Source organism: Simochromis diagramma, unplaced genomic scaffold (assembly GCF_900408965.1).
Source record: "Simochromis diagramma unplaced genomic scaffold, fSimDia1.1 OVJJ01000107.1, whole genome shotgun sequence".
Classification (NCBI taxonomy): Eukaryota; Metazoa; Chordata; class Actinopteri; order Cichliformes; family Cichlidae; genus Simochromis; species Simochromis diagramma.
This window is the reverse complement of record NW_024387209.1, coordinates 5,949,070-5,975,526: the sequence shown is the minus strand read 5'-3', so window position 1 is coordinate 5,975,526 and position 26,457 is coordinate 5,949,070. Positions and strand designations below refer to the sequence as shown.

General features: G+C 40.4%; 1 protein-coding gene and 3 non-coding genes across 5 annotated transcripts in view; 2 read left to right on the top strand and 2 right to left on the bottom strand.

Annotated features, from left to right (window-relative positions):
- Positions 1-17,793, bottom strand: part of nhej1 (nonhomologous end-joining factor 1) — a 30,903-nt gene extending 13,110 nt beyond the window's left edge. Inside the window, exons 1-6 of one of the 2 annotated variants that reach the window (XM_040051515.1) lie at positions 17,730-17,793; positions 16,735-16,852; positions 16,205-16,418; positions 15,845-16,066; positions 15,624-15,762; positions 13,298-13,356 (exon numbers count right to left, since the gene is read on the bottom strand). In XM_040051515.1, the coding sequence (XP_039907449.1) occupies positions 13,298-13,356; positions 15,624-15,762; positions 15,845-16,066; positions 16,205-16,393 (609 nt within the window). In that variant the 5' untranslated portion in view covers positions 16,394-16,418; positions 16,735-16,852; positions 17,730-17,793. The remainder of the gene's footprint in view (positions 1-13,297; positions 13,357-15,623; positions 15,763-15,844; positions 16,067-16,204; positions 16,419-16,734; positions 16,853-17,729) is intronic. The other variant, XM_040051514.1, reaches the window with a different exon arrangement.
- A 395-nt stretch (positions 17,794-18,188) lies between these two features.
- Positions 18,189-18,261, bottom strand: trnar-ucg. The gene has a single exon. It is a non-coding gene; the product is annotated as a tRNA-Arg (tRNA).
- An 801-nt stretch (positions 18,262-19,062) lies between these two features.
- Positions 19,063-19,136, top strand: trnaf-gaa. Its single transcript has one exon. It is a non-coding gene; the product is annotated as a tRNA-Phe (tRNA).
- An 808-nt stretch (positions 19,137-19,944) lies between these two features.
- On the top strand, positions 19,945-20,018 carry trnaf-gaa. The gene has a single exon. It is a non-coding gene; the product is annotated as a tRNA-Phe (tRNA).
- Positions 20,019-26,457: the final 6,439 nt, after the last annotated feature.

The window sequence follows — 26,457 nt, the reverse complement described above, 5'->3', positions numbered from 1 at the left end:
GCCGGAGTAATGAGGACATCGTGTTACCTTTAAGGGCAATAACAACTTCTCAAGCGTTAGGCCCAATATGATGACATAGCGAGAAGTCAACAAGTAAAGCGTCATCTGAGCCTTTCAGCAGTCGTGTCGATTGTGAATGTCAGTCAAAACGTTTCACAAAAGCTTCTGACCCTTATTTTGGTTCTCCCACTGATATGTTGAAATAAAAACACAGAACAACATAGAAATGAAACAAATAGATGATAAATGGACTGGTTCTCAGAAAGCGTGTTTCCATTCTGCTTGAGCACTCACAGCACTTTATACTACATGCCTCATTCACCCATTCATATGCCTTTTCTACCTAAGTGCTTTCTATCTAACATTCACACACATTCACAGTCAGATGAATGCATCGGAGAGCACCTTGGGGCTAGTATCTTGCCCAAAACCTACTGGTAAAAAAATAAATAAATAAATGCATCGTACAGCTTTACATAAATCCCAGGGTCTTGTCTGCTCTGACATTATCCACACCTTCACTTCATTTACCTTTTACCTCTGCACGTCCTCAGTGACCGCTCACTGTCGTCACGCCTCCCCTTAGGCTGATGTTAAAAGTTAACACAAAGCTGAACACTCACACTGATTTGTCAGCTGGGAAACTCAATGGGATTCCTCATAAGAGCTCATGCAAACTTTCCATCAAGATTTTCCGGAAGACGCATGAATGCATGCATATGGCTCCTGAATAAACACGCAGTATTTATGTTGATGGAATTTAATCTCTCTTTTCTGTATATTTTCGGATGTTTACACTGATCGACTGGACTTTTTTCCCCCCTTTCAGTTAACAACTTGTATGTTCAATAGTTTTAAAGAACAGTGAAGTATCTTATCAGATTTTGCCAGATATTTTTTTTTATGTTTTCAAGTATAAATATCTGTATGGCTCTCCAAAATCCTCAGAGAGCAACTTTGTTCTCTCCACCATCAGCAGAGTCCAATGATAGGGAGTACACTCGCTCGCAGATGCACAAACACAGCTGCAAGCAAATATTAGACATTTTTCCAAGTCTGCCTGCAAAGCCGATGCATTAAAGTGCATGTCTCGGTAGATGAGTTTGCCGGTTCATGGATTTTATACCTTCGATTGTCAGAGGTCGCTTGAAACCCTAGCGGACCTGTGAATCCTCTATCAGTCAAGTTTTGTTTCAGTGTTTTGGAGTGAATTACTCGAGCTCACACCTGACAAAAGCTGATACTGAACCATAAACTCTTTTTCTTGATGAAAGCTCCTCAATTTAGAGCCGTTTCAGGTCCAGCTTGATGCCTTGCATGCTTACTCCACACTGCTCTAAATGGGCTTATGAACTGCAGGAGTCAGCTGTCGCAAACTGCACCCAATGTGTTCACATGCCAATAAACTCTACTGCTTCTGCCGCTGCCGAGTTTTGTGCCCCTGCTCTCATGTTGCTTGCAGGCTCGTGATGTCTTTGCGGGATGCCGCTCTCGGCCGGTCCAGGCTGGGACACAGCCCAGAGGCCAGCAGCTGAAGAGGGAGGAAGCAGCCAGGCCACAGAGGGCCTAATTACAGACCCAGATCAGGGACAACCCTGTGGAAACTGTGCGCAACTGACAGAAGACGCAGGAGGATCTACTGTACGTACATGGTTTTGTTATGCAGTCTTTTGCTCCTTACGTAAAGAGGACAAACTGCGGCTGTAGATAATGATTATTTTCATTACATGATTAATAATGTAGTCTGTGTCGAAAAATAGCACCATCACAAGTTCCCAGTGCCCAAGAGATGTTTCCACAAAGCCAAAGGTATTCAGTTTGCAGTGATACAAGCCAGAAACAAGCAGCAATTCCTCACATGTGAGGAGCTAAAGGTAGAGGTATTTTCTTCAGTGGCTGCTAATGGCTATGAGAATTTCAACTTTTCATCAGTCCTTCCATATATGCTACTTTCAAGGTATGTGGGCTAATTTTCTTTAGACCTTTCAAGAATATATATATATATATATATATATATATATATATATATATATATATATATATATATATATATATATATATATATATATATATATATATTCGAGTTTTAATTTTGTCAGTACTAAACAGTTTCCATTTGAGTCCAATGCCTTCAGCTTGACAGAAACCTGAAGCAAAGAAAGTTTTCTCTGTTTGATTGTAGGGCCATTACCTTACAATATGAGGCGCCTTGAGGCAACTGTTGTTATGATGTGGTGTTTAATAAATATAATTGAATTCAACTGACGTTCCAGCCATATATTCCAACCCTAACCATAACCTTATTCCTAACCATAACCAGTGCTTTAATGACGTGAAATAGTGTTTTCCAAAGCGATTTGAGAAAAATGAACGTACATGTGTTGACTGATTCCAAACAATTCTCATATTTCCTAATTTTTCCGATCTCGTCATTTAGGAACGTGCTGGGTGCCTGGAAGCGTAACATGTTGGCGATTTGTCACCTAGCGTAAAATATTACTCCTCGGGAGTGAGAACATGTTGAATGGAAAGTGCTCGAGTCAAAGGCACCCAATTTCTTTTAGGTTCATGAAGATGTTTCACGTCTTATCTGAAAGGCTTCTTGAGTTTTAAAAGCTGGTGGGGAGTGCCAGGCTTATATAAACTCTAGTGGGGTCGTCACCTTTGATGTGGTTCAAGCCACTTCCCAGCCTACCATCTCATGAGTAAGGTCACAAGTGCTGAGGTGGCAATGGTGGTTAAATCTCCCAAGAAGCCAGTTTTTGTACGTGGGTATTGCTGGGTTTGATATGCAGCAGGATGACTTTCTACCACATCAGGGAGGATGATGATGATGATGTTCTGTTCTTCACTGGTTCATGTCTAAAGGTCTTCACTGACTTAATGAAGGTCCAGTTTATGTTTTAAGTGCAATGACTACAGGTGGGACTAGTATTATATTGTCAAGTGTCTCACCTGATAATATAATACTATCACAATATTTTACTCATGATACTATGTTATTGAAATTTTTAGCATTCTGCGACATGCTGAGTTTTTACAATAACAGATGTTGTGATTTATCACCTTTCTTCAACTGCAAATTACATCCTCGAAGTTAAACTTTGTCCATATCCGCTTTATCCAATAAGATAACGTTATCTCCCTTCAGTTATTTTTTTGATGCAAAATGAGATTGTCAAGAAGAACAACATGTTCACTAAAAACCTGCCATAAATGTTGCCATAAGACAGAGTCAGTCTCCTATCAGTCTGTTATCAGACCGATATCAAACTGATAACAGTCTGGGAGTAAATGGGGTCAAGCTGGCAATTGCATACAATCCATTTCTGATAATACAATAATTATCGGGGATCATCAAATCATCAAATATAACATGTGTTGCTGTCTACATAGACAGAAATTCACATTTAACTATCACATTTGTACTCAGCCACCTTCCTGTTCTATAGAAATATAACTAAAATGCAACCAGCCGTCAGCTAGCTGAACGGAGTCTTGTTGAGTTTCTTATTAACAAAAACTCATTCAGACTAAAGACAACATCTTGGCAGTCTCTTCACATTTGCATTGCATAAATTAGACAGCAACTACTTGCAAGCTTTCAGCGCAATCTGTCAGAGTGATTGCAGTCAGTCCAAGTCAGACTGCAACTGTTTGTAGAAAGGTTGCTTCCTATCAGGTGGGATGAGCCCTCTTGTTTGTAGTATTCCCAGAATTCATTTAATAAAATATCAATATTTGGTGTCCCTGTACTGATACAATATTACAATGTAGAATATTGCGGTACTATGCTGTTTCAATTTTTTCCCCCCTACCTCTACAGTGTATGTGTGTAACACCGATTTACACATCCTGAGAGAATGGTTACTGTCACATTTTCTTGTACAAAAACTTGTGAAGCACCCGTAATGTTATTGATAAAATGACTCCGCTGACACAAGTTACTGTCTGCGAAGGTTCTCAGTCATCCAGGTCATCGTAGTCTAAGGAGCTTGGAAAGAAAAGCATCTGGACTCCTTTAAGTTTCTTTTTTGAAGACGTTTCACCTCTCATCCTAGAAGCTTCTTCAGTCCTAAGGGCAACTTTTGGAGGGTCCCAGATTTTTAAGCCCTATTGAGAGTGTCCCTATGAGGGTTGTGAAAGATAGATGGCTAATTTCAGTCCTCTATGTCCACTGTGACTGATCATCTTTGAAAAGAGGGCGGGGCTTTAAGACAGCAACTGTCTGCCATCTATAATCGAGTTTTGTGATCCCTTCCCAGACACCTTAACGCCCGCTTACATCTTGGGTCATTTGATCTTAGTAAGTCACATGATAGGGTGGGGCAAGGTCTCACAATGTGTTCACCCGAAACTTTGGCTGATGGTGACCCATGCCCGTTTTCACACCTTGGCTCGTGTGATTAGGCAGAGGATCCATAGGGGGTCCACAGCCCTCGTAAGGACACTCCCAATAGGGCTAAAAAAAAAATCCGTGACTCTCCATGAATTGCTCTTAGAACTGAAGAAGCTCTGATGAGAGGTGAAACATCTTCAAGAAGCTTTTCTTTTCAAGCTCCTTAGACACAAGTTACTCTATTAAAATAAATAAATGCAACTTTGTCCACAGTCTAAAAAACAACAAAATAAATGAACTAATTATGCAACAAAGACCAGAGAATCAGGAGAAGATGTCCGGTGAACATCTAGCCATTAATAGTTATTTAAAGTCTGCTTCACAAACAGACACTAAGACAGACAGTTTTACATTACGGACATTGAAATATGTTCTCATTTTGACAGTTTTCAGATATTCAAATAATTTAAATACTCTGAGTGTTTGAAATAAGTATTTGAGATATTTCACCTTTTCTAATCAGATTTAGTTTGAAACAGAAGCATACACGTAACGGTGAATCTGATTACTTCACTGGTGGGAATTCCAGGATATATTATGATATATATATATATTTTTTTTTTACATTTTATTTTTCCTTCTCTATCCATCCACAAGATTTGTTGCAGAGACACCATTCAAGCAACAACTGGGTTACCAGCAGGGTGAATGCCATTATTGCCCATTCTAGCCCTCCCTATTCCATATGCCATATTTGATGTGCATTTTGACTGGCTGACTGTGATTCCTGACTGTCACTGAGTGAAACAGCTAGTAAAGAATGCCAGCAAATATGAGCTAACTACTTGTCAAATGGTAGTAAAACTTTAAAAAGTGTGACACAAACCAGGAATGGAGACCGTTTCCTCTGAAAGTAAAAGTTGCTCCTTTTGAAACTTGTCGGCTGCAGTGCTGAGGAACAGCTTTTACTTGGTTTGGTCTGCAGCACACTTTTCACATTTTCACTACAGCTCTGAGATCAGCTGGACAGTGTTTGTAGACAAGTCTGCCACTTCCATGCAAACTATGACTGCACCAATATGCTAGCAGCCAAAGCAAGCACGAGGAGGTTTGTGCCAACGGTTTGCAGAATACATACTTTTCCATAGCAACAGGTTGTTGCCAGGGGGCTACTGACTGGTCTGTAGGCCTGTGTTTTTGTGGCTTTAGTAGTCATTTTCCCTGTTGCTGCCCTCAACCTTCAATCACAACAGGTCAAGGAATACTAATTTTTCCCTCATGACTGGTGGTTGCCAAATGGTTGCAGACCAGTCTGTAGGCCTGTGCTACTTAACTAAAATGTTGGTGTTAAATGATAAAAGCATACTGAAATATATTATTCACCCAAAATTCACCCGTAATTTTACTGAAACATAGAAATTTTGTTTTAAAAGAAGTAACAGGCAAGCAGGCAACACTCATTTTCATATGGAAATGACTAAAAGCCTCAGTAAATGACATCATATTATTTTTATCTGTAAAATTTTCTGATAAATGTAAACAAAACCATAAAAAAAAAATTGTAGAAATAAAGACACTATTCAGTCATTTTAGTTGCTACAATAGCTCGGTCACTAACCAAGCAAAAACACTGGAAACAACTGAATATCGAGTCTTTAGATATCACCAAGAATATCAGGTTGAATACGGTGACCAAGAAGCTAAATATTCTCCATCACTTTGCTGCTGAAGAGTGTAAATGCTGCCTCTTTCTAGCCTCGCCTACTTACCACGTAGGCCCTGAATTCCTCAGGTCCATGACACAAAGTGCCGCACACCGCTGTTTATGAGCACAACGGTCAATGATTTACAGAGGAGAGACGTAAAGAGAGAAAAACCTTTCTCACCTTCCTCAAATCCTTCTTTCCTCCTGCTCCTACAATAACTGTCTTGTTTTCTCAGCCTCACATATGAAATTATAGAGTCCGGCGCGCCTCCACAGCAAAGAGAAAACAGATACAGATGTTAAAACACACGGTTGCTTCTTCTAGATCTTCAGTTAAGATACATGTTGGATTATTTAGAGTCCTGGTGATGTATTATAAACTGTTAATCACTCAAGGCAGACTTTATCATGTCTTACATTTTTTTTATTGAAAGGCTTTTGTATATAATTGAAAGTACCTTTCAAGACTTTTCCTTTGCCACCCCCCCCCCCTTTGTTTTCCAGTTTGATATGCTAACACAAAATTACCCTAAAACTGTGAAGCCATTTCCACACCAGCATGTTTTTGCACTAATTTAACTACATTTCCACCTCACTGATATTTAAGGACCTTTTAAATGTATATTAGATGTTTTAGTAGTAAAACTCAGGCCTTGTGCTTCAGTGTGGACCGATCCTGACTAATTCCTGACTTTAGGAAGAGCATTAAAATTCAGCGACTTGTAACAACAACAGGGGAACGACAGGTTAACAATCAATGTTGTTATGAAGCAAGTTTGGGGTTTTTTTCCTCGTATGTTTACAACAGTTTTTGATTTAAACTGTGGTTCATTGTACTTGCACTTGATTCATTTCTGTTGCCATGGCTTCCAATAACACTCCTGGTCATATTTGTTTTTTTAAAGCTCGCTTATTCTCTTTCATGCTCCTTTTTACCCCAGGTTTTGCCTGCAGATATCACTCAGGGCTTAAATTCCTCAGCCTCCTTATCTGCATTTTTTATCTGAATTTAAAAATATTTAATCCATATTAGAATTTACTGTTGACAACAATAAACATAAAGAAGTTAAAGTCAGATTAAATGGGAGACAAGTCCTGTTTTCCAACCATGAAAGCAGTTTTCATTTATGTATTTTACTTGATTTATGCATTTCAGAAACTGTGCTTAAGTTTAAGGAGCTTTTGGTTTTGTCCTTTAATTTTCCCTCATTTGCAGACAGCAAACTGATCAATATCTGCAGCTTCTCCTTATTCTCAAAGTCATATTCAGCTGCTGAAAGTCAAAGTGTGTATTTTGGAATCGTCAGGCTCTGTGGTCAGTGGATGCAAAAATTAAGTTTCCTGCCCTGCTCTTAACTTAGAGACTCTGGTTGAAGCACACAGATATTAGGATTCAACTCCTCCTGTTATACCAGCCGCACAGGGCTTCACGTGGAGCACGATGTAGCATTTAAGGATAATTTCCTCAGCAATTTGAACACACAACCCAATACAGCGCTTTTACTGGAGATGGAAAGCTGCACTGTAAAGAAGAAAGAAATAGTTTCTGATTCATTGTTTGTAAGCAGTTTCAAGCAAATCCAACTCAAACCTGACCAGGAAAACCTTCAATTTAAGCCAGAAAAGCTGGAAATTTGGAGTAAGGAATGCCAAATTTGGAAGCCGCAACATTTTGGCTCAATTATGTGAGTCTGTGCAGCTCAAGTGAGGTGTTTTGGTCAGAAGTGGCCACTAATTGTCAGTGGAGCTGTGAAGCCGCCGTCTCATGAAACAGGAAGCGGGCATCGTTCCCAAACAGTGACAATTCAGTTTAGAGTCAACAGCTGTGACGCTGCTGCTGGTGCTGCGAGCACAGTGCCGAAAACTGCAGAGCATGCGTCACCATGACACACACATGCATGTAAAAGATAATAAACAGGGCCTGTGATACATTCACACACACACACACACGAGCCAACAATTGACTCTGAAAACCAAAACCATGCGTCACAAAATGCTTTGTGTGACACTCCCCTCTGCCAGGTCATCAGCTGCTGCCATCTGACTCACAATAAATTTGTACTTCCATCGCCGTGTGGATCCCGAGGCACATGAGGTCCCTCATCGTGACCCTTACCTAACGTTAACTTGAACCCCAAGATATTAGGAACCTTCAAAAAAAAGTCTCTGAAAGTCGATCCCAACCTAAAGACCAGCCAAGAAAACTTCCCAACTTTATGTCACCCAAAGAAAAAGAAATGAACAAGAAAGAAAAGCTCTCACTCTTGTTTTCATTTTACATTAAAATGAATTCATGTCACAAAACATCCTCACTTTAATTTATACAGAGTCATGGCTTTGTGAAAAGAGGTTGCTTTACCAAACAAATCCTTCATTTCACAAAAAGGGCTTCATTTTGTCACACGCACACACGCACATGTGCCACTTCAGTATCTTTGATGTACTATTGCTGTGTGATTTATTACTATTACTGAAGGCTGCATTACAACCTGCTAGCTGCAAATAATCATGTGCAGTTCTGAAAGCAGACAGAAAGAAAATATATTACTGATTCGTATAGAAAACTATTTCTGTATCAGTAATATATTTTCTTTCTGTCTGCTTTCAGAACCGCCCATGATTATTTGCAGCTAGCAGGTTGTAATGCAGCCTTCAGTAATAGTAATAAATCACACAGCAATAGTACAGTCATGTAATTCTAAAAAGCATGACAATATATTAAGTAATCCAAAGTATTCAGAATACGTTACTCACATTAAGTAACTTAACAGAGTATGTTACAAACTATATTTTGTGCCCGTAGTGGAAAACATTTTAAAAGTAACCTTCCCAACACTGTATTTATAAAATATATAATTAATGTTACAGATGTTGGAAAAGGTTCTAATTGTACAAAAAAAACAAAAACTGATCACTTTTAAATAATTTAAATTTACCAATACCCAGTACTTTATAAAAAGGGTTTTTCAATTTACAATAGGTCCTCACTTTATAAACAACAGTCCTATGTTTACAAAAAAAAAAAAAGGAAAAACCAAACATAATTTTATGAAAAATAATCCTCAATTTCTAAATAAAATATGGTCCTAGCGTTACAAAAAAAGTGTTTATTTGATAAACAGAGTATTTTGCAAAAATCACACCTTACACAAAAAAGTCCTCAACAAGGATACCTCTCAATTTTGAAAAAGTTATAATTTTACAAAAATTATCCCTATTTTTCAAAACTCAAGAAAAAAACAAAAAAAAAAACTTTTTAAATAACGGCACTTTTTACATAAAGTGTGCACTTTATAGAAAAGCGTTCTCACTTTACTAAAACATTCACGCTTTTTAAAAAAGGCTCTTAACCTCATATTAAACAATGGCCATTATTTTACAAAAAGAAATGTCCAAAACTCCCCAGTTTTAAAACGGGGCTTCTCACTTTACAAAAACAAACAGAGAAAAAAAAGTCCTAACCTTATAAAACATGTATTTAAAAAAAAAAAAAAAAAGGGGGGGGGGGGGGGGTTTACAAAAAACAGCTACACTTTTAAAAACACAACAGGTTTTTAAAAGTATCCTCACGCTGTAGAACTGGTCCTCACAGATGCACAAGCGCAGACACACACACACACACCGCTCAAATTTAGGTCCTAAAGGGAAGCTGATGTGATCCTAAAAGGATTTGAACACTTTTTTTTTCATCCTCTGGCTCCATGACCAGCTTTAGCCTGTGCCCAAGTTAATTCCCAGTGTGTGTGTGTGTGTGTGTGTGTGTGTGTGTGTGTGTGTGTGTGTGTGTGTGTGTGTGTGTGTGTGTGTGTGTGTGTACATCAGTGGGAAGCACAGACTAATTCCACCCATGTAAATGTTGACCTGAGCTGGGTGGGGTGTTTGTGTGGTGACCGAGTGGGGAGGGGCTTTGCATGGAAAGCTGCAGTAGAAAATAAAAGCTACAGTTCCTGTCATCATCGTCTCCCTCTCACTGTCCCTCTGCCCTTTACTCCCCTTAATGTGGGAAACCAGAGGCCACAAATGGTACACGCACACACACATGCACACGCACACACACACACACACACACACACACGTGGAAACGGTAAAGGAGAGGGTGATGAGGTGGATGATTTCTGAAGATATTGGTCTGTGCCGCTCTGTGTTGGCACTGTGCACGTAAATAACTGTGTAAATGTCAAAGAAGTTCAAGTTCAAGGAAGAAAAACTGAAGCTGAAACTGAAGCCGGGTTGTTTTGTTGTTTTTTGTTTTTTTTAAAACAGCAACAGCAGAGCACAAATACAGACTGTGTGTTGTACCTGCAGCTCTGATCCGTCTGTTACTGTGACATTTTTGGAAACGGGCTCATTCATTATCTGGCAGAGAGCTACAGAAGATTGCTGACGCCATGACGTCAGGAGAGTAAAAAAGAAACTAAATATAAGTATGATGGGCTGCCGTGGACGTTCTCATGGTGATAGAGATGCCGACACAAACACAACACAGGGATGGCACATTCACGGACATGCACGCGTACAGGTATGCAAAAGCCTGACCCTGATAGATAAATACTACACACACATGCTAAACACACACACACAAATAGCAGTCTATCCATCGCGTGTGTGATTCTCTGCTTGACGCATCGCGGCAACATTTTTCCCAGACACACTTTTATTTCAGTTTGGACTTTGGTCTGAGGGCGGCCTGGTCGCAGCCCGGTGTAATTTGCCATGAGAGAAGAAGACTTTGATCTACTGCAGCACTTTTCTTCTTCTTCTGTGGTTTCTGACTGTCCACTTCACCCAGCCTGGCTCAACACTGATTGCCCAGAAAAAATATTTTTAAAAAAGCAGAAAATAGAGCTTCCACTGTGACCCTGATGTAACTTTCCATGAGTCATAATCGTACCTGACCTGGAGCTTTTCCACCGAACGAAACTGTGATTCTTTCCTGGTTTGTCCTTTTACACAAACAGCATCAACAAACAGGCTGCTTCCCTCCCCGAAAACAACCTGATGACACACAAGCAAGCCCTGCAGCATCTTCCCCGCATGCTCACCTGAGACGGGAAATTTCCCTGAGAGCTATAAAAACCCCACGACATACAAGAAGGCATCTTTTAACACCTCTGGAGACAGTGGATCTTATTCACAGATAGACCGCGCGTATGAACGTTCGACCAAATCTGTGACTCATCTGTATTTTCTTACCACAGTTTGTTTGAACAAACGTAAAAACTTCCACAGACCATGCATACGCACAAGGGATGAAGGTCCAAAAAATAGAATTAAATAAATAAATAAATACATAGAAGATGTTTAAGGTAAAATGCACAAAATACTGCCTGAAAAGCTGCAAGCGGAAGTTTTAATTTAATATACTTAGACTTTCTTTGGAAGATGTTCTAAAAGGTAACAACGTGGACCAAACACAGTATATCAGTACTGGGGTGATGATTTGGGCACCTTGCAGTCATTGAGTTGACCATAAATTCCTCTGTATACCAAAGTATTTTAGAGTCAAATGTGAGGACATCTGGGTCATGAAACAGGACAATGATCTGAACATAAAAGGATCAAGGTGCTGCAATGATCCAGTCAAAGTCCGGACCTCAACCTTACTTAAGATACACCAGCTAACATTAGCTCAGGGAGAAAAAAACAAAAAAAAAACAGTCCACTTATCGCTAAAGTCATCCAAGGACGTCTCCTTGCACACCGCAGTCAGCCCATAAAACACTGATAATCCAGCTAATGGACACTGATTGGTCTTAAGGATTTACAACGGGACACATGGATTTCGATGGTGCTCATTTTCAGATGATAAGTAGGCATCAGATATTAAGTTAAGGTGCAACAACATCTGTGTGCATAAGAAGCAGTTAGTTGTAATGGCCAACAACGCTGCTGCTACTGTAAATCAAATCAGAGGATGCAGTAAAGTGAGTCATGATGCTGCAACATCCTTTTTACCACGACTGAAACCTGTAAAAACCCACATGTGTAGGTACCTCTGTAAATATGACCAAGTCCACTGCAAACTTTAGTGGTGATCCAACATCAAGTAAACACAGGGCTGATTTTTATAGGTTAAAAGTATTTGAAAAATCACTTTATGTAGAGGAGAACAGCGGGTCATGTCTTATGAGATGAATCATCAGTGATTTGGAAATTCTGAACACATTTTAATGCGTCTGTATCAATCATATAACAATATATAGATAATTTGATCGACTCTAGTTCCCGTGAAGGAAGAAAGGACAGACAGACACTTTTTTGTTGTTGTTGTTTTTTGGTTGGATAATTGACAAACAATGAACTGGAATAATACATTTATTCAGCTATTTTTTGTCTGAGTACTGCTCTGTTTGTAACACAGATGACATTTAAATGTCTGAGACATCCAAAGGTTGAAACATTTGGATCCAAAAAAAAAGTAACAAAACCAGCTGTAACCTAATGGTTCAGTCTGTCCCTTAAAATTAAATATTTATTGATTTGCTTTCCTCCTTTTTACCACATACAGTATGACTAGTGTATTTGAAGGTGGACAAATGTCAAGGCAGCAGGGATGTGGGTATCAAAACTCAAATGGAAACTGTGTGAAAAACACACTGAAGTGTTAACATAATAAAAATATAAAAATAACCAGTCGTATCCGTCCTGAAAAATTCAACAGGTGCATCTGAAAACCCAGACACACACCCCCCCCCCCCACACACACACACACACACACACAGTGGAGGTCAGGGGTCAGCATAGTAAGAGATGAGAAATTCCACACCTGAATACAGTGTACACACCCACACACACGGGGACTTAACCTCACCTCATCCTGATTGGCAGGAAGTGGCACACAGCGATTATTGAGCACGTCACACGGCTCAAGTTCCAGCGACCGCAGTGGTTTATCACAAGGAAGCTCACCACAGCAGGTTAATGACGAGGAATGGAGCTCAAACTATAGGCTGCGTGTGTGTGTGTGTGTGTCCGTCCCATATGAAAAAGATATATATAAATCTTATAAAGTTTGTATCTGTCTTGTGTGAAACTTGTATGAAAAGCATACAAGAGTGAAAACAGATATAAGATCCCTTGAAAAATTATATAAATGAAACTTGTATGTTTTGGATACTTAATAAAACAATGTATGAAAGTAATGAGAAAGTGGCCACTTTCATGAGTACGTTTTTACGATTTCTTTTCCATATGTGTGTGTGTGTGTGTGTGTGTGTGTGTGTGTGTGTGTGTGTGTGTGTGTGACCTCTCACCTTTGCAATGAAGTCTTCTCTGTGGGTGTGCTCCTCAAAAACATCTGTCTGCAGCCGTTCTGGGTTCAAAAAGACACACATCTGGATTATAATCATGATATCATGACACTCCACAGTGATCAGACTGAGGGGTCACAAAAGCAGTTAAAGCACTGCTAAACAGTTAGCAACCTATGGGGAGGTACCAAAAACTGCATTTCCGCTAATGTCCACTACAGGATGGCTCCACAAATGAGTGAGCACCCATAGGCTGTATCTCAATTCAGGGGCTGCACCCTTCGGCTCACGTACACCGCGAAGGCCGGATCCTCCGAAAACCGAGAAGGCCAGAAGTGCGAGGCTGTGAAATGGGACGGTCTAGCCTTCAGATTTGCGTCACCAGCTGTCTCAATGGAGTTTAATAAACTCAGCCGTCTACTCCTTGCTCCGTAAAATATAACAGGACATTGGAGTAAATTCTCTACCATCTCACACTTCTGTTTAATCAGTTTTCTGTTTGATGTTTATTCAGCTGTGTGAGAACTATAACTTATCTCAGCCAAACTGATTTACTTAGGAACAAATAAAAATAACATACAATAACTTTTTGAAGGTATCTAAGTGACTTCTGTATCATGTTTAACCTGAGTAGCCAAAGAGCGGACAGAGTTTGAAAACTGCAAAAATACATTTTGTTCTCTATGAACAGTTTTCCAGTTCATGATAGCTGTGCAAAGGTGATTTTGTTTTTTTATAACTCAGATGATTAAATTATATTAAGGTTCAAAGTCATGGAGGCTGAATGTGATCATCAGCGTTTGTGTTGCCGGTCCCTTGTAGAGTAGATTAACGCATTTATCTGACAACTACAGCCTGGTGTAAGGTACAGACTGAGCTTATCATGGTGAACTAAAGCTAAAATAAATCTAAAACTGAAAAATATTTAAAAAAACATTTAACTTAACTAAAAACAAAAACTAGACTTCAGAAAACACAAAATTGCACTGTAGACCAAATTTAAATATGAATTAATGTGCCTTTGTTTTAAGACCTGTCCATAGCAGATCTTAAAATTAGATAAATACAAGCTCTGATGGACAACAACACACAAACCATCACACTAACTCATTCTTTATTCAGTAGAAAAAATCTAACAAAAATGCAGACACAGTGAATAAAAAAGGCATCATTTAGTTTAAGACCTAATCGGTCTCTTACATCATTATGGAGGAATTTTGCTCAACTCTTATGGCACTGGACCATTCTGTTACAGATTTGCTGCTGTGCTGTGGATCATTGTCCTGTTAAATGACCCAGTTGGAGCCAAGTCTTAGCTGCCGGACAGATGGCCTAACACCTGACTCCAAAATACTTTGGTATACAGAGATGGTTGAAGGTGCCCAGGTCCTTCGGCTGCAAAACAAGCCCAAATCATGACCCCCTCCTCCACCGTGCCAACCGTACAGTCTGAGATGGAGCTCTTGGGTTTTGTTTTTTACACTTTCACTGAGCATTGCACAGTCTGACCTTGGAGGGAATGTTTTCCACTTGTGGATTATCTTTTTCTTGCTGCTCCTTACTGTTCCTGCTATTGCTTCTTTACAGGTGCTCACACTCGCTAATGAGCAATGAATCAAATGCATTTGATTAGCAGCACCTGGCCGTTACGTATACTTGTTTTGTCTGCAAGCCGGGTTACGCAAACACGCACCTGTAAAAACCCAATAGTATGTTGTTAAACTGCGCATACACTGAATGTTGATTGGTTGACAAATGAGCTGGAAAAGGAAAGGGTGCAAACATTTCTCAATTTGAGAGTTCACCAGGAACTGCAGTGGACACCTTTCATTCTTTTTTAACATTCTGTTTCACTTCAGCTCTTGGGCCAACACAGTACAAGTGAATTAAACCTGGAATGCAGGATTCTTCTATAACCATAAATGATAAATGATCCATGATAACCTGATGATAAGTGATGCAGACTAATGAAGTAATGATGAAATAATGACAGTGCCTGTAAATGATAACCAAGTAACAGTAAAATAACAGGTTTTCCTCGACAAGGCCCACGCACTGGCTGCACCCCATAATTTGGACACTGCCCCCATCTGCGTATTTAGTTTGTCCACACACTGTTTCTGCATTTTGCTTAGATGTTGTTAGATTAATTACAGCACAGCTTGCTAACCAATATGTTTGCTTCCGACTTCAACACACCAGCCCAAAAACCAGTGGGTAATGTGATGGTGGATTCCTCCAGCTTTCACCAGGTGCATATCACAGTCCCATTACGACAGACAAGGAAGTGCTGCTGGAAATGCTGCGACCTTACAAACAGCCTCTGTACCTCTGCTGAGCGTGGCTCCATTCTCTCTGTAGTCCTGGATCTCAGCGTCCTTCCTCACCAGCAGACCTCCCAGCTGCTCCACCTGCCGCTGCAGCAGGCGGCTCATCGTCAGCAGGGGGCGCACCAGCTGAATGCACACCTGAAGAAACACACAAAACAGTCAGACAGCCCAGCCGCCACGATTAGGGTTTAAAAAATAAATCTGAAAGGCAAGGATGTACCAAAGCCACTGGGGCAGGGGTGCAGTGAAACTCCCAGTAGAAAGGGAGCCCTGCCAGCTCGCTCTTCAGCCTCATGTTGATGCTACCGTCCTCCTGTCTCGTCAGAGAGATCTGAACCTCGTTTTCAGTCTGGCTGCCGACTCCCGCCAGGCAGGGCTTAACCACCTCACACAGGTGAGTGAAGAAGGCTTTGACTGGGGCTCGCAAACGCCTGTTAAGCTCCTGATGATGAAGGACAAGAATGTATTCATCAAACACGGGTTTTTGCTCATCTGGCTTTTAAGAACAGTAAGAATAAAGATTTCCTGCTAAGTAAATTCCACAAGGCCTCGCAGGTTATCTGTTCACATTTGTGCATACCTGTGCTCTGCTCTGGATGACTGCTGTGTCCATCCTCTCCTCCCACACACAGTGCATGTCGGTGAGCAGGATATGGTACGCCGTCTCACCGAACCAGCTCTTGGCCAGGAGCTGGCACCCACTGATGCTCACGGGAAGCCAGGGACGCCGGAAGAGGATGTCCTCAGCAGGAGCTCCGCTTCTCTCCATCAGGGAAAACAGGACGAAAGAGCTACTTAAAGGCAGGGTGGACATGTTGTATTATCATTATTATTATTATCATCATTATTGTTATTATTATTATTAATATTATTAGTATCCCAACTCTTACAACAGAATGTTGCTTTCATATTATAAAAAGGGTTGCACTAAAAACAGTAATTAAAACAACAGCAAAGTATTTTCTTTCACAATAAAAGCACCTATTATCACAGGACTCGTAGTCATATTTGTCGGTCAAAGCAAGCAGGAGCTGCTGTTTCTGAAAGTGAATGCCAGTGAACACATGGTCTAATTTCATTTTATATCAAAAATGTTTTCTAATCACTCACCTCCGAGGAATGCGCCCCCAAAAGCCTGGGCTGAGCTCTGCTGAAGCCGCGTTTTATAGACGCAGAGCCGGCCGCATAATCACCGCACTGCAGGAGGTTCAGACCGCAGTGGCAGCTCCTGTTTTCGGGGAAGGAAGTCGAGTGTTTCTCGTCAGTAAGTCATTAGAAACACACTACACAACACAGAGGTTGACTCAGGATCATTTAGAAAACTCAAAAACACCAAATCAGTCACTTTATGACACCAGTTTACACCGAAAGGACTGTGGACGCACATGCCAGCGGTTTTCTCGGTTGTGTCGTCCAAACTCCGTTCAAAAAATTAGGAATTTAAAATCCCACTGCTCCTTATCACATACTGGTAGGAGTCATCGTGTTATTTTAGAGCATACACACATGAGTAGCAGCTACTCTTTAACTCGGTAACCATCTAGCCTGTATTATAATTAACATAGCATTTCCAGAGACTTAAACACGCAGCGATCGTTGTTAGAATTCAAAGACGAAGCATGAAGAAAAATATAAAAATAAAGACACTGAACACGAGTGTTAAAAAGAAATGTGTGTTGCTAGGTGTATTCATAAAATAAAAGGGATTATAGACGTGGTTTTTCTCACCCTTTTGAGCTTATAACCTAGTAACAAATGACCAGAAAACCAAACTATATTTAAAAATCGAACATTTTTGAGGTTTCAACGTTTCTCATAAAATATAATGAATATTTAGTTTATAACAAACTTCAGTTTACATCGATAGTTCAAATTTTTTAACTCGGCAACAATCTACACGATACTAGAAACAAATTTACTACAAAATGTTTCACTTTTAGCTCTGAATTGCCAGACTTCAAGGTCTGGTACTCAAGGTGTAAGTTAAGCTAATTTTTTGTGTCTCTACAGTTGTAAACGCGCTAAAGTGAAGTTCGGTTATTATTCTAACCCGACAGCTCCTAACACACATAGAGACACTGAGAAAAACGATACTTTAAACGTACTAAAGCTTGCAACAACACACGCTGCTGCTCCTCAGTCGGTTCCTGTTGACAGTTAAGAATTCCAACACCGACGACAAACAGCGGCGCCTTTAAAAGGTTCCGCCAGTCTTGAAATAAATAAATAAATAAAACTCAGCCTCTTAAAATTTACGAGTATTTTTTATTTTATTTCATGCACCCGTTAAACACTTAATGTACTTCATAACAGTGAAATTTAAATGTTTCCTATTAGCTTTTATCAAGTTTTATATTTTTGATTTTTTTAATGTGTATATTTTTGAAATTCCTTTTTCTGTAAGAAAAAAAAAACAAGGAAACAGTAAGGCTGATTAGACATCAGTCCCGAACTGCGTTCCTCATTTATAATCGGCCATTAATGTGTAATGGTAGATTGGCTTCTGGTCCTTCCCTCATTTACCGACACATAAAACTAGAATTTCTCTGTAGCAAACACATAACCAACCACGAAGGGACTCGAACCCTCAATCTTCTGATCCGAAGTCAGACGCCTTATCCATTAGGCCACATGGTCTTCGATAGTATAGCCTGGACAGAGACCAGATGACGTCAGCTGGAAGTCCTGGTGATTCACTATCTGAAATAGTGTCACTTTTCTCTCATTTATCACTCTCTACAACAGTGGTTCTCAAACTTTTCACAACGAGTACCACCTCATAAAATATATGGCTCTTAAAGTACCACCCTTATGACCAACATTAAAGTACAGTAGTATAGGCCTATTTAACACCATATACAGTTTACAAAAGACAATTTTATTTCTTATATGAATATTATTTATTTTAACTGCCATAGTGCTAATAATAACAACTGTACTGCATTAAAACATTCACAGAAGGTAGGATATCCAGTCTTTAAGTGATGATGTATGAACCCTGTTTCTGGGTCCAAACTACTCTGCTTTTATTAAGGCTGTTGTGTTTTATCATGTTTAATGCTTTGTATCTTGTTCTATTTAATCTGAACAAGCCCCTTAAAAAAGGCAGTGATCACTGTTGGCCTCTCTCGGTTTTTATTACCACTATTCATCGACAGCACATTTTATAGCTCAGTTTTTAAAACCTTACGATGTAGCTACAGCCCTTCTGCTACAGCTCTTGAGGTTGTGACTCCTGTCTAAATCAGTTGGCGCAGCATGTCCAACAAATGTGACATGAAACTGTGAATGAAAACAAAACTAAGGCTTTAAAGGATATTTATGTTGGTTTTGCATCGTTAGTAGTCTCAGTTGATTGGAGGTCCAGAATAGATCCACTAGTCTTTGTTCAGTGAAATCCTGGAAAACAAAAACTGTTGTTTGACCACTCTTCATGCAGGTTGGTTAGCTCAGGTGGGTAGAGCATGGTGCTGAAACAGCCATGGTCATGGGTTCAAGCCCCATACTGGCCACTAAAGTGCATGAGTGAGCTCAGGTAAGTAGTAGCTGAGCTCACTTGAGCACATTTCTTATTACCAATTGGGCTTCATTAACAAGAAATAGCAAAAAAGAAGTCAGAAATACTCCACATGAGTGCTTTTATACCTAACACGGGCTTTCCTAAAACAATAACAGCAGTGTCAGGTGACAAGGAATATAAATGACTACTTCCACCTCCATCTGCACAGCTCATCAGCTGAACTCTACAGCTGGCTTCAGATCAGACGATTCAGGCCACGAGTCAGATAACTAGAATATGGTGCTGGTAACACACAAGGTTATGGGTTCAATCGCCATACCTGCTGTTTATGCACCCGTTAAACACTTAATGTACTTCATAACAGTGAAATTTAAATGTTTCGCATTAGCTTTTATCAAGTTTTATATTTTTGATTTTTTTAATGTGCATATTTTTGAAATTCCTTTTTCTGTAAGAAAAAAAAAACAACGAAACAGTAAGGCTGATTAGACATCAGTCCCGAACTGCGTTCCTCATTTATAATCGGCCATTAATGTGTAATGGTAGATTGGCTTCTGGTCCTTCCCTCATTTACCGACACATAAAACTAGAATTTCTCTGTAGCAAACACATAACCAACCACGAAGGGACTCGAACCCTCAATCTTCTGATCCGAAGTCAGACGCTTTATCCAAAGGATATTTATGTTGGTTTTGCATCGTTAGTAGTCTCAGTTGATTGGAGGTCCAGAATAGATCCACTAGTCTTTGTTCAGTGAAATCCTGGAAAACAAAAACTGTTGTTTGACCACTCTTCGTGCAGGTTGGTTAGCTCAGGTGGGTAGAGCATGGTGCTGAAACAGCCACGGTCATGGGTTCAAACCCCATACTGGCCACTAAAGTGCATAAGTGAGCTCAGGTATGTAGTAGCTGAGTTCACTTGAGCACATTTCTTATTACCAATTGGGCTTCATTAACAAGAAATAGCAAAAAAGAAGTCAGAAATACTCCACATGAGTGCTTTTATACCTAACACGGGCTTTCCTAAAACAATAACAGCAGTGCTAGCTGACAAGGAATATAAATGACTGCTTCCACCTCTATCTGCACAGCTCATCAGCTGAACTCTACAGCTGGCTTCAGATCAGACGATTCAGGCCACGAGTCAGATAACTAGAATATGGTGCTGATAACACACAAGGTTATGGGTTCAATCGCCATATCCGCTGTTTAAGCGTTTCCTGGGTAACAAACAAGTTTCATAATCCCATTCTTAAAAGAGTCCTTTAGATAGTGTTTTAGGGTCAGGGATAGCTCAGTAGGTAGAGTGGTGCCCCCATGATTGGAATGTCAGGGGTTTGATTCCCCTGAACAGCTACCCTGAGGTACCCCTCAGCAAGGTGCCATCCCTACACACTGCTTCCTGGGCGCCCAATGGCTGCCCAGTGCTTCACTGAGTGAATGGGTTGAGAGGAATTTCCCCACAGGGATCAATAAAGTACACTTTCTTTCTAATAAATTCTCTTATAGTTTAAAAAAAAAAATGCAGTTCTGTGCAAAAAGCCACCCCTCATTTATCTGTACTTTCATTCCAAGGGGCCAGACTGTCTTCCATTTTTTGCTTAACAGTGATCTATTGATTACTAAAGAATTTGTTATAAAATGCACCTAACTCAAGGGAGGAACCAGTGTTGTGTTTACACATGTGAAAAAAAACTGGGGGACTGAAAAAAAAATTCTTCACATGAAGTAATGATTTTGAGTGAAAAGCAGCTAAAATAGTTAAAACAAAGTTTTATTTATTCGAGTGATCAATCATTAAGAAAAATGTGCTTTATATTAACTGAATGCATATTAAAACATGTGAGAAACATTTACTCTCTAGCAACCGCCTCACACAAACACACCGGCGCTGACCATGTGGATTTGAAACACAGGGAGAGGTCACGTCCAGCCTGCATGTCCACTGCTGTCACAGACACGGAATATTTTAAAAACCCCGTTAAAGTTTGTGCTGTCACCAGGCTGTCCGTGATGGTGAGTAAGAGACGGGAATGTAAATGTGCATGTAGCTTCACTCGGCTAGCAGAGTGGTCACGTTAAAGTGAGCAACACGTGAAAGTTTTCAGCCATGTGGATTTTTTTTTTAAAATACTTTGTCATTTCATTCATTCAGCACAGCTGTCCAGCTCTTTCAAATGCAGATAAAAATAACGTGTTTTTCCCAGTGTGGAGCTCACTTTCTTTAACCACAGCACCGGAAATGACTTCAGGTTCCCATTTGTGCCACATGATATATAAACAAAAACAAAAAAAAAAACGGACTCTAATGATATTTTATATCTGGATCTGGATCTTGTCAAGTGCCTAAATGCACTGAGCTGCTGCCATGTGATTGGTTGATTATACAGTTGTGTGAACATGCTGATGGTTTTGTTTTTTGTGTAGAATAACCTTTGCATACTTAACAAAATCATGCGAAATTTAAATGTCATAATATACATTTTTTCCCAGTACAGTTATTTGGACACAAGAGGAACCATAGTGGCACAGCCGCTCAAATGTCACCTTGTACGTACGTTAAGAAGTTTGTAATGCCGTGAAAACAAGTGCAGAGTGCAGGCTTTTGTTATCTGCCCTGTTGAAGCACATTTTAATATACTTGACCACTATTTTGAGTTATTGTTTGTTTTATTTATGGGGATATAGTACATTTGTTTTATTCATTTCATTGTTCAGTAAAATTATTTTAAATGTTTAGTCAAAGGTTTATGATTTGTTTCTGGTTTGTAAAAGAATAAACTGTATAGTTTTAAATAGCTCTATATAGCATTATTAGTGAATTGAACTTAAGATCAATCTGTTGATCTTGCAGAGATGTGACGTGATATTTTATATCTTTATAGGATACTTTTTATATGTTGTCAATACACACTATAGTTGTAAGAATCATAGTCACCTCCATCAAAGAGCGGATGTGTTTGTTAGTGTGTGCTTCATTCTGTTTGCAAACACAACAGCTGGAAAAGATTTGAATGAACTTTGATCATACTTTGTAGGGCTGCAGAGTAGATATTGTGGTTTCTGTTCCTCTACCTCTCAGACATTTAATTGGTTACTTTTGCTATTGAAACTGTGGGAGTGGCTAAAAGAAGCTTTAATCATAAACAACATTCTGGTCCACACTCTGTACCAGTCAGTGGGAGTACTGGATGTGTGGGCATACAGTGGGTACGCTGCTCAGATCAAACAGTCTGCCCAACATTTCACAGCAATACTGGGGCCCACAGTGGGCAGTTCACAGTGGGCCATATGAGTCTGCCCAAAGTGCAACCATGTGGTTGCTGGGGAAATGTCGTCTGGCATTAATATCAGCACACAAAAGTGAGCCAGGAGCTTTGTGGCATAGGTTTTCATGGCTGAGCAGCTCCTGTAGGTGGGATGTGGATGTTACCCCAGTATGTTTATCCATACACACTCATTAGCCACTGGCATTAGTTTGGACCTGATGTTGTCTCCAGAGCTGTCTTAACTCGTTGTGGCACAGATTCAACAAGAAACCAGTTTGAGATAATTTGAGCTCCGAGACAAGGTGTGTTATCCTGCTAGAAGCAGCCATCACTAAATCAGTATCAATTTCTTCTATTGTCCACTTTTGATGAGCCTGCGTGAATTCTAGCCTCAGTTTCTTTTCATGAGTAGTGAAATAGGTGTATCTAATAAAGTGGCCTATAATTGTAGCATAGCTACAATATATATTCACATTATAACATCTAAATTTTGCACGGTTTTATTAAATATGCAACATGCAATTTTCACATCAGATCAGATTTGACATATTTAACACGTGTTATGTCTCGTATGATCTCTGACAAGTAGGGATGGGTACCGGTGTCCGGTGCCATGGTGGCACCGGTTCTGACATAAACGGTAGTAACCAGACCGAAAAGCAGCGCACATTTCGGTGCTTTATTTCGGTGCTTTTTTTCCCCTGAGCTGTGATACACTTCTAGCCAATAATTTTACGTTTCCGAGGATAGTAGGCGGGTCCAGGTACGTGCGTTCTTTTAGAGCAGAGCTACAGATTAAAAATGCCCAAGGCGAAGCGGTCAAAGTCTGGCTGTACTTCACAGCAATATATGCAAACTCAGCAGCCTGCAACAAGTGCTTTAAGCTGATACTGTGATACTGTCAAAGGAGGTAACACCTCAAATCCGATGAAACACCTGGCGACGCATAGCGGTTTTTTTTTTTAAAAGCCCAGAAATGCGCCGTATGATAGCTTGCTGCGAGACCTCACACCGAGCACATCTACTGTGCGTGGGTTGCCTGTTATCTGACCCGGAGTTAGCAATATCCCCCAAAACCCCCGAAGAGGAGAGTCCTGGCCCCTAGCCCTGCCAGTGTAGCAGAAATGATGAGGATGATGATGCAGCAGCAGCCGTTCTTCTCTGCGTGAGTAGCTTAATGTTGTTCATGTGTAATTTACGTTGAGTAGGCTAACCACGTTATTACATTAACGCAGGTAAGGTGAACTAGCAAACATCATCATAGCTACATGCGGCTGTCTTCTTGTTTGATGGCAGATACTCCCTTCACCCTGGCCAAAAAGGCTAAAATGACCAAAGAAAAAGTGGAAAACAGTTAAACATGAGAGGTTTTGGGCAAAGTTTGTGTTTTTTCCATTGATTAAGCACTGCTTCCAGCCAAGAGTGATGCCATATATGCCCCATAGCTGCAGAAAAGGCTAACATTGTTATCTTTTTACAAAAAACCAGCTGAACATGAGAGGTTTTTGGACCAATTTTGTGTTCTCCATTCTTTAAGCACCGGTTTGAGCACCGTTTGAGCACCGGCACCGTTTCAAAAGTACCGGTTTGGCACCGGTATCGGATAAAACCTAAACGATACCCATCCCTACTGACAAGTGTGCCTCTATGAGGCTATAAGAAAGACTCTCTAAAGGTGGGCAGTTGTCAGTTTTTTGGTCATCAGAGGAAAACGGAACATGTCTTTCTAAAAATACATATTTATTTAATAAGACTTAGACATATAATTGTAATGATAAATTGAAATAAGAGTAAAGTGTATAAAGTCATAACAGCACCCTGTCTGTGTCACTCATACACAATCTTAGTGTCCGGGTTTAGTTGAACCAGGAGAGGGCGACATTGGTCTTCTTATGTATGATTTCCATGTATTTCTTACAATATCAGTCACAAGGGACCATTCTAGTGCCATTCTACCAAAAGAAACAAATACCACCTCGGGGGAATCTGAAGTCGTGTGCAGTGCTGTGGTTAAAGACTTGAGTGCTGCAACTGAAATATGTATAACACTTTCCTCATCTACATTTAAAACAGCTGCAAAAAGACATGTGCACTGAATGAAGAGGTCTTTAGGCTACGTTCACACTGCAGGCGAAAGCGCATCAAATCCGACTTTTTTGGTCGGACACTCTGAAGAGCACAAATCCAGTATTTTCATATCCGATCTGGGCCACTTTCGTATGTGGTACTGAATCGAATACATATCTGATGTTTCAGAAAGCGACTGCTGTTTGAATGGTCACGTCGCACTAAATCCGTCTTTTACGTCACTGACACAAGACAGACGCCATCAGCGCCGGAGAAGACAAACGAGAAAGCATGAAGACGGAGCGAGTCAATGGACAGAAACTGAGGTTGTGAGACTGTGCAGAAATTGCTAGACTGTTGCAACAACACCTACTAGCTCTGTAGCCGCCATTTTTACTTCCGTAAACAGACCGCGTTGTGTGTGACGTCTTCTTTTGCGCATGCGGGCCAATTTGAGGTCCGTGAACCGTTCACACCAATGATTGGTTCACACTAGAGCGCATTTGGTGTCACATTTTATTTGTAGTGTGAACAACCAGACAAAAAAAAAAATCCGATTTGATCAAAAAATCGGAATTGAGCATTAAGACCTGCAGTGTGATCTGGTGACATATGGAATAGCATTTCATTAGCACAGAAACATTGAAGGGGTCTTCAAACAGCTGGAGGAAAGCATCCACTTGCTTGTTTAAGAAGCTACAAACAGCAGAGGAGAGTGACGGGAGAATAAAATAATTTTTAAAAATGCTTCGATGGCCCGATGGTTTCTTGCACTGCTGTAACTGGAGCCTCGTCATCTCGTCTCTATATACTGTACTGTACCTGAAAGTAAGAGCTCGTTTAGACTCTATTCTGTGAACAGGCTTGCTCCCACGAATATGTGAATTCATCTGTAAAAGAAGTCTCGATGCATCAAATCAAAATCAAATCACTTTTATTGTCACATCACATGTGCAGGTACATTGGTACAGCACATGTGAGTGAAATTCTTGTGTGCGAGCTTCACAAGCAACAGAGTTGTGCAAAATACAATAATGTAAACAAGCAAAATACAAGAATGGCTACATCTGAAACTAATAAATATATGTACAATATATAATAGTATATGCATTTCTGGATGTGTATACTAAATATTTTTCTACGTGTGTGTGTGTGTGTACACATATTTTACAAATTAAATAGAGTAAACAATAAATAAAATATATAAAATAAATAAAATAAAATATACAGAGTGAGACATGTGCAAAACAGTGGCATTACTGTACAGTATGGAGTGCATAATGTTAAAGTTCCAGTAGTGAAGCTGAGGTGTCTATGAAGTGTTCAGCAGTCTGATGGCCTGATGGAAAAAGCTGTCTCTCAGTCTGCTGGTACGGGATCGGATGCTGCAGAACCTCCTTCCTGATGGAAGTAGTCTGAACAGTTTATGGCTGGGGTGACTGGGGTCCTTGATGATCCTCCCCGCTTTCCTCAGGCACCGCTTCCTGTAGATGTCTTGGAGGGAGGGAAGCTCACCTCCAATTATCCGTTCAGAGCACCGCATTACTCGCTGGAGAGCTTTGCAGTTGTAGGCGGTGCTGTTGCCATACCAGGTGGTGATGCATCCAGTGAGGATGCTCTCAATGGCACAGTGATAGAAGGTCCTGAGGATGCGGGGGCTCATGCCGAATCTTTTCAGTCTCCTGAGAAAGAAGAGGCGCTGCTGCGCCTTCTTCACTGTTTTGTTTGTGTGTACTGACCACGTAAGATCCTCAGCCAGATGTACGCCAAGGAACCGGAAGCTGCTCACTCTCTCCACAGCAGCGCCGCTGATGGTGATGGGGGTGTGTACTTCTCTGCACCTCCGGAAGTCCACTATCAACTCCTTTGTCTTTGCGACGTTGAGGGTGAGATGGTTGTCTTGACACCAGTGGGTCAGGGCGCTGACCTCCTCCCTGTAAGCCGTCTCATCACCATTGGTGATAAGACCCACCACTGT